At 34.6% G+C, this 9322-nt stretch overlaps 1 protein-coding gene across 1 annotated transcript; it reads left to right on the forward strand.

Annotated features, from left to right (window-relative positions):
* The first annotated feature begins 3444 nt into the window (after nucleotides 1–3444).
* LOC148803307 (uncharacterized) lies at nucleotides 3445–4181 on the forward strand. Its single transcript, XM_088896550.1, has one exon. It carries the CDS (start codon nucleotides 3678–3680, stop codon nucleotides 3948–3950), a length of 273 nt encoding a protein of 90 aa, XP_088752676.1. The 5' UTR covers nucleotides 3445–3677; the 3' UTR covers nucleotides 3951–4181.
* Nucleotides 4182–9322: the final 5141 nt, after the last annotated feature.

A 9322-nucleotide genomic window follows, 5' to 3' on the forward strand; every position in this document is an offset into this window, starting at 1 on the left:
AAAAGAGTCGGAAATTGAGATTTGAGACATCAAAATATGTTTTTTTTTTTTTTTTTTTTTGTATTGCGAGGTTGCAAAGATCATGTAAAGTTACCCATAATAAAAAAAAAATCACCCTAATCAGACAACTGAACAAAAAGTTAAGTCATTTAGAAGTTTTCAATACATTGTATTTGTAACCCTTGATCCAATGAGTAGATAAAAAAAGGTTAATGGTTCAACTACCTAGGTTGAATAGGTTTTGACAAAATAGTAGGTCTTAAGAAACCTTGAATTAGAAATAGGGCCAGGAGATGGTTCACATGGTTTAACCATCTTAGCCAATGACGAGTTAAAAATATTGAATAAAACATCATAAAAATTATAATTTATTAATTAACCATAATAAAAATTACAATTTATTAATTAACCATGGTTCGCATGGTTTAATCCTTTTATATTCTATTTGAAATAATAAAAATTAAAGAACCATAGTAAAAATAATTTATTAAATTACTTAAATAAAACACAAATAATTATTAATAAGAGCAAATAAATTAATAAAAAGTAATAAGATAAATTAAAAACTAATATCCATTTAAAATTAATACAAAATAGTATAACATTTATTAGTTTTATAATTAATTTTTGCTAATGAACTTAAATTCCATTTAAAATAAAAATTTAATATAATTAACTAAATTTAATAAGGATTAATAAAAAGAAAAATAAATAAAAGCCTTATATATAGTTTAATTAACATAAACTAAACTTAGATTCTATTTAAAAAAAAGAGAAAATTATAAAAACCTCCTTGGGGTTTCTAACAATCCTATGAACCTTCCCTATATATGTTTTGTCCTTAACAAAGATCTCTTATATTGTTTTGAAAAAAGGTGCAAATACTTTCCTTTAGTTAGCATTCGAAATAGAAGATGTTAATGTAATGCATTAATTTTCTTTAAATACCAAATTTATCCTTAACCAACTTTATTCAGAAATAATTACAAACAGAAAAAATATTTTGATAAAATATATTTTTACCTAAAAATAATACAAAAATAGTTACAAACCATAAAATTTTAAAAATTAATAAAAAACTTTAGCATTAAGACACCAAAAATAATTATAAAAATTAATAAAAAAATTTATCATTAAGATACGAAAAATAATACAGATTTATCTTGAGAATAGGGAATTAGCCACTCTCATTAAGTGCAACTTGATTTGTGATGGGATAAACCATATGTAACCCAAAAAATGCTTGAATTGGAGTTAGATGAGCACCGTTTAACAGGAAATATATTAAATCTCTTTCCTCAACTTCTCTTAATAACACCCATGCATCACATGGGTCCCGACTAATTGGTAATTAAATCTGATTGATCAGATTTGGATATCAAACATCCTTAATCTAATTGAAATTGAATTTGGATTAATCTTTGTAAGATCTGTTAAATCATCAGACCGGATTTTAACTATTGGAGATTTAGATATATTCCAATTTGAATTTGGCCGTTTGCATCCTTATTTGGGGTCATTTTTTTCCCATTTCAATGCAAATTCTATTTTAAAAATAATTAATATAAAATAATAAATAATGGTCGGATTGGACTCTGACCGACTCACCCAATTAGACACGTCATAGTTCTTTTTACTCAACTTCGCTTGATAAAACCCATTGCCTTGGTCCTGATTATAAAAGAAATAAAATCACTATAACTTGACTAATCGTTTTTTTTTTTTTTTTCTTTTAGACGCTGAAAATTTTCGATCAGAATTAGAATTTGAATGGACCTGGCTCAAAGTCTCAAGCCTAAAACAATGTAAAATATTAACTCGGGCCAATCCTATTTGCACCCCTAAACACAAGGTAATATAACAAAGGCCAATGCCGCAAAGCCTCAGCCTCCACAGTTGATTTTTGATAGCATGATAGATACTAGGGTATTTTTCTCTATTTTAATATTCAATCATCAAATTCTAAGCTCTTGCTGGGCTGGGCTGAGCACCTATGGTAAGGGCTATAACTTGGGCCTGGCCCTGGCCCAAAAACCGGGCTGAAGCCTGGTTGAAAATGATCACTCCTAATACTTACCTTGTTTTATATCTTTCCCACCATCCATACAATCCTTGTCATTATTTTGCAGGCTAAGAAAAAAGAGCGTGTTTGGATCTGCTAATTATATATCTTTTTAGTGGGGTCTGTTGATGCAACTTTTATTTTTTGCTGGTAGAAAATAAGAATGCATCTATTTTGTTTATTTATTTGTTAATAGTCCAAATGATATTCAGGCTGTGTTTGATTGCAATATAAATAAATTTGCATTGATGCAAAATTATGACAGTATAAATGATTTGAGTGTAAAATTTGACCTATTTATCTTGTTTGATTGTAGTATAAATGAATTAAATTAAGACATGAAGTAAAATAAGGTAAAATCTAAAAAAGTTAAATGAGGATTTGCATTTTTTTTTTCATTGCACTCTCATGAATTTGTACTAGTGCAAATAAAATTGCACTGCAACCAAATGCAGCCTCAAGGTAAATCCATTTGTTTGCAAAATACAATGCAGAACCTTATATATGATATTTTTAATCTTTATACTTGTATTATACATATTTGTATTTATATTATTTTCAAATTAGCCTTTAATTTCTTTTTAGTTGGCATTTCACCTAATGAGGACCCAAAGAAAGATTTTTCTTTTTTTTTTTTTAAGTTAAATCAATTAAATTTCTATACAGTTTCTCTCATATGCCAACTGGATTACCTAGCCTGACCATGATTAGGTTATAAGCTGATTTTACTAAAAAATGTCTGTTTCATCAACTAAAAAATTGTCTTTAGGGCATGGATCACTGATTGTAGTTAATTTTCTTTTTCATGAATGTAACTATATTAGTTATGGTTTAATCAAGTTAAATACAGAGCTTATGATAAAAGTTGCCTTATTTGCAAATGGCAAAAGCTCAGGTCCCCTACGTGGGACCCACCCATTGATTGAAGACTCAGATGATCATCTGTATATTTAACAGATGGCAAGTTTCCCAGGCCACACACCCACGAGCCCGTGAGCTCAAGATCCAATACAGAACCTCCAACTGGCAACTGACATGAAAGAGTGAGAAAGATCAATGATAGACAAGACAACAATATATATCAGAATTGCCTAAAGAGAAAACAACCCAAAGGAATCACTCCAATAATTCTGGCAAAAGCGGATTAATGGAAACCACGCGCTCATCAGTCAACCAGTGGGCACCAATTTTTGATTCACTTGAGACCGGAGTTCCTGATTGTACCCCTCTGGCTATCCACCACGGGCTCTTGTAGCCATCCATGGAGCATACAGTAAAGGGCAAGCTAGTAAAACTCGTCTAGCTCTAGTACTAGGAAGAGATGGTGGATTCCTGTCTTATTTATCCATCCTTTCTTTCTGCTTTTGTTTGTCTGTTTGTCTGCTTCTTTCTTCTTATTGGACGCCCAAAAGCCCAAACCATTGGCGTTGCAGAACCAAGTCTGGAACCGCCACTGGTTTTGTTGTACTGAATTTGATGAGTTTGATCAATCTCCCTCACCCCTTGTCTCTATATATAACAACCCCAGATCCAATCTGCTTCACCAGAGCACAGACAAACAAGAAATACATCTAAACCGAAATTATCAGAAACAATCAACAAACAGAAAAGAAAGATGAGTTCCACAAGCCGAGCTTGGGTTGCTGCTGCAAGCATTGCAGCTGTGGAGGCATTGAAAGATCAAGGCATCTGCAGATGGAATTACACTCTGAGGTCGTTGTATCAACACGCCAAGAACAACCTGGGATTGTTTTCTCAGGCTAAGAGGAGCATCTCTTCTTCCTTAGTGATGGCCTATAACAAGACATTGAGAGATGAGCAGCAGATGAAGCAATCTGAAGAATCTCTCAGAAAAGTTATGTATTTGAGCTGTTGGGGTCCCAATTGATCCATCCCCACACCTCCTTTAACACTACCAGTGTTACAGGTTTTGGCCTAGCAAACGAAGAATGGAAAATTAAATTGGTTGGACAAAGAAGCTGAGATAGCTGCATCCCCAACTAACGCAAACGCTGCTCATCGATGGGGTCCTGAGAATGAAATATACCAAGAATTTTGTAATTACTGCATGTAAACACCATTAAATTGTTTTCTTACACAAATATATACTTCCTTATTATCTCAAAGTCTTCATTTTCTTTTCTATTGGCCTTCATTATCCAACGGTGAATATACAGATGTTTCATGGATGGGTTGAAACACGATTGATTATTTCCTGGATATGTGGACAATGCAGAGGTTTGGCTATTTATGAATCGATCATCCGTTCTTCAATAGGTAAGGATCATCCAAGTTATCCATCCGAGGAGAATGAATGACCTTCTCTCTTGAGGCACTTCCTTCAAATTAAGGCTGTTCTTCTTTAATAGGTTAGACCTTCTTTCAAGCCAAATTTGGTTTAAGCAATACACATAATAGCTTATGATGGAGTCTGTTACACATCTACTTAGTTACCCACACCAATATCTGTTGTGTTGGTACCTTGAATTCCTGTTGCGATCTCACTCAATGCCTTAACCTGAACAAAGTTGGGGAAAAGTCCAAAGGAAAATTTTCCTTGTACTTTGTGGTGGAAGCAGAGGTAATAAGTTAGGTGATCTAACCCTTATGTATTTATAGTGACATGAAATCCAGATCTGTTAAGGAGTCTATATGAAACATGTTCTAATACGCCCCCTCAAGTGAAATGTCTAGGAAGGACATGGAGCTTGGACCGGAGAGAAACGAAGCAAGTACTGCTATACTAGTTTGGTGAGAAGATCCGTGACCTGATCACCAGAGGATATGAATTGAACCGAGAGAGAATGTTTGAGTACAAGATCCCTCAAGAAACGGAATGTGACTCGTACGAGCATAGAAGGCAGGGTTGGATGCAAGATACATGGCGCCAATATTGCAACACCAAATAACTGACGTCTGAGTCAGTGAGTGACGCCCAAATCTTGTAGCAAGGAACGAACCCAAAACATCTTCGTTGAAGCATTAGTGCAAGCTTGGAATTCAGACTCAATATTATATTGAGCAATGGCGGGTTTCTTCTTAGAGTTCCAGGCAACCAAGTTTCATCCTAAATAAATGAGATAACCACCAGTAAAACACTGGTTGTCGGGGCAACTGGCCTAATCAGCATCAGAGAAAGCCTGAAGAGTGAGCAGAGCTGAAGTGGAGTAGAAATGAAGTCCATGATCGATTGTGTTCTTGAGGTACCGTAAGATCCATTTCATAGTGGCCTAGTGTTCCGTTGTTGGAGAGTGAAGAAACTGACAAACTTTGTTGATGGAGAACAAGATATCCGACAGTGTAATAATAAGATATCGGAGTGCACCAAAGATACTCTAATACAACAATATTCCAATACTCTGAGGGATCTGAGAGAGAGTCACCACCGACCATAGAAAGCTTAGAGTTCATAGCCATAGGGGAAGTGAGAGGTTTGGCCTTAGCCATGTTAGCACGCTTCAGGAGATCCAAGATGTACTACCATTGAGTGAGAATAATGCCATGAGGTTGAGCTGTAATCTCCATGACAAGGAAATAGTGTGCTGGATCAAGATCTTTCAAGGAAAAGGTCCGACCCAAAGAAGAAACAAAGGCATCAAGTGCAAACAGTGAGGAGCCAGTAAGGAGTATGCCAAGAACATAGGCGGCTGACATGCAAAACCCACTAGGAGGAGATGAGAGCTGAGACGAGAATACCATGCTCGAGGTGCCTGATGCAGGTTGTAGAGTGCTTTATTGAGTTTACAAACATGGTGAGGGTCAGTGAAGTCCTCAAAACCTTTCGGTTGATGAACATAAATGTCCTCAGAGACATAACAATTGAGAAAATCATTGTCAAATTCAACTGCCAAAGGGGCCAACTAAGAGCAGTGGAGAGAGCAAGAATAGTATGGATGGTGACCAGCTTCACTACCAGACTAAAAGTACCCATGAAATCAACTCTTAGAGTCTGATTGGAACCCTAAGTGACCAGTCGTTCTTTACATCATTCAACAAACACGTCAGCCCGCCATTTGAGTTTGTATACCCATTTTGTGCCAACGACATGCATATGAGGTTGATAGGGTACTAAGGTCCATGTGCTGTTAGCAACAAGAGCATGGAACTTTGGAGACATTGCCTTATGTCAACATGGTTCTTTAATGGCTTTAGAAAAGCAACTAGGCTCATGAAGAGCAACAAGAAGAGTCTTCGGAATAGGGTACGTAGTAGACAAAAATATGAGATTGAGTGTGTAGAGAGCTTGTTAGGGAACGAGTGAGCATAGAATGAGTCCGAATGGAGGGTTCTAGGACTGGTTGAGTAGCGTCAAGAAACTCTTGTATAAGCTGAGTGCCACACGGAGGAGGAGGAGGAGAGGGAACATCAAGATTAGTTAGTTAACAACTTTTGGGGACCATTTAGAATAGGGGTTTTCTAATATAAATCACCTTGTATCTTACATAGAAATTTATCTTGTATCTTGGGGTCCAAGAAAGAAAATATAAGAATTAATGCTTTGGTTATGGGTTGTAAACATTGTAATTGTAAATTTCCATTGATGGTAGTGGATTTATTCTCCCTTAACATTTGTGGACGTAGACTATAAGTCAAATCACTTAAATCTCTTTGTATTTTGTGTGCTTTGTTCTATGTATTTCTTTCTATTTTCACTACTTTCCAATCATTTTTATCATTCTTTTGTTTGTTAGTACCACAACAACATCTTATCTCTCTATTTCTTTATTTGTTGTAGCCTAGTTAGAGTCTCTATTTCCCTTTGAAGAGTTATAGTTGATTTTAATCTCTTCTATCTATAAAATTATGTTTTGAACATATCAATCAAATCATCAACTCACTTCACCATATGTTATTTGAGTAGGAGATAATGATTACCAACACATGCTCTTCTTCAACCTTCTCCAATCTCGACTTCTGCAAACCCAATCTCATGAACTTCAAATCGGCAACATCTTTACAACAAACCTCGTTTAGCTTGTCATAGTTAAGCTAGGTTGATGTAATTACTTACCTTGGAGAGGTTCTACCAACACTTAAGGGATCAGATCTCATTATCCATGCTGATGGATCTCTTTCATGCCCAACCAAAAGCATTGAACAAGACAACACATTAGATCTTGAATATACACAATGGAGGAAGCAAGGCCGGTTGCTATTAATGAAAAGGATGCTGTTCACATTTATCGAAAGTGTTCTTGGAAAAGTCACCAGTTGCACCATGATAAGAGCTGTATGGTGCACCTTAGGAAACTTGTATGTGTCCCTGTTTAGGGTCCTAAATATGCAACTTCAGTCTAAATTGATTAACCTGAGGAAAATAGATACTTTAACTAGGCTACGAACAACTTGAGAAGATAGAGAGATAAGATGTTGATGTGGGTAACTAAGTAGATGCATAATAGACTCCATCCTAAGATATTACAAGCATTGAACCATGCTAGATTTGTAGAAAAAAGAATCATATTTCTAGAAACTACCATTTTAGGTATACTATAAGGATAATGACACAAGTCGATCAAAACATGCTCTACAAATATTGCTTCAATAGATAATGGTGGAAATTAGTCCTGGACTTTGAAGCTATTAACCATCTTATTATTGATCTTGGCAACTTGAAACTCCATTCATCCTACATTGGGATAGATCAAATTAGAATAACAAATGGAGCATGAATAGATAATGATGGAAATTAGTCATGGACTTTGAAGCTATTAACCATCTTATTATTGATCTTGGCAACTTGAAACTCCATTCATCCTACATTGGGATAGATCAAATTAGAATAACAAATGGAGCAGGTTTGAAGATTCAAAACATTGGTTTCTCATATATAATCTCCTTTCCATACTCTTTTTCTTAAAAATGTGTTGAATGTTTTAGAGATTACAAAAACATTCCTATCATTGATTTAATTTTCTATGAACAAAGATGTATTTTTTGAGGTTCATCCTCATTATTATTTATATTGCATTTTATAAATTTGTTATATTATTCATTTTTTAGAAAAAACATGCATATATATGATGAAAATAATTTAAAAAATACTTATATTTTTATTTTTTATTTTTATTTAAATTGGTATATATTTTTCTTTAAATAATTTATTAATTTTTAATGAAAACAAGTCGGATCAGATCAAATTCAAAGATCTGACTTATCAATAGGATTCGGATTCAGATAGAGGCCTATCAGATCCGACCAAATCTGTCATAAACAGTATCAGATTGGATACCAATATATCCTGAATCGAATCGAATCCAATCCGTTTGCATCCCTAGATAACTACTAATACTTACCTTGTTATATGATCTTTCCCACCATCCACAATCCGTTGTCATTTTACTTTTTGTGGGTTTTGGAAAAAAGAGCTTGTTTGGATCTGTTAATTATCTATTTAGTGGGATCTGTTGATGCAGCTTTTAATTTTTTGCTGATATATGAATTCATCTATTTTATTTATTTATTTTTCAATAGTCCAAATTGATATTTAAGGAAGATCCATTTGGTTGGGAAATACAGTGCAAAACCTTATATATGATATTTTAAACCATATACTTGTACAGTACATATTTGTATTTATATTTTATACTCTTTTCACACTAGGCCTTAATTTCTTTTTAGTTGGCAATTCACCAGACGAGGAACCAAAGAAAGTTTTTTTTTTTTTTGTTAAACTCAATTAAATTTCTAAACAGTTTCTCTCATATGCCAACTTGGTTGCCTACCCAGGCCATGATTAGGTTATAAGCTGATTTTAGCAAAAAATTGCCTGCTTTGTTAATCAACTAAAAAATTGTCTTTAGGGCATGCATGTACCACGGATTATAGTTAATTTCTTTCTTTTTATTGGATGATGTAGCTATGTTAGTTATGGTTTAATTAAGTTAAAAAAGTTGCCTTATTTGCATGGCAAAGGCTCAATCCCCTATCGGTTGAAGACTCATCTGTATATTTAACAGGTGGCAAGTTTCCCAGGCCACACACCCACGAGCCCATCAGCTCAAGATCCAATACAGAACCTCCAACTAGCAACTGACATGAAAGAGTGAGAAAAGACCAATGAAAGACAAGACAACAATATATATCAGAATTGCCAAAGGAAAAGAAAACAACCCAATTGAATCACTCCAATAATTCTGGCAAAAGCGGATTAATGGAAACCACGCGCTCATCAGTCAACCAGTGGGCACAAGTTTTTGATTCATTTGAGACTGGAGTTCCTGATTATACTCCTCAGATGGCTATCCACACGGGCTCTTG

The sequence above is a fragment of the Nelumbo nucifera genome, chromosome 1, assembly GCF_055504915.1.
Source record: "Nelumbo nucifera cultivar China Antique chromosome 1, China Antique-T2T, whole genome shotgun sequence".
In the NCBI taxonomy this organism is placed as follows: domain Eukaryota; kingdom Viridiplantae; phylum Streptophyta; class Magnoliopsida; order Proteales; family Nelumbonaceae; genus Nelumbo; species Nelumbo nucifera.

Bases quoted from the DNA above. Each gene is read 5' to 3' on its own strand.
- LOC148803307 (XM_088896550.1), top strand. From the start codon at position 3,678: ATGAGTTCCACAAGCCGAGCTTGGGTTGCTGCTGCAAGCATTGCAGCT.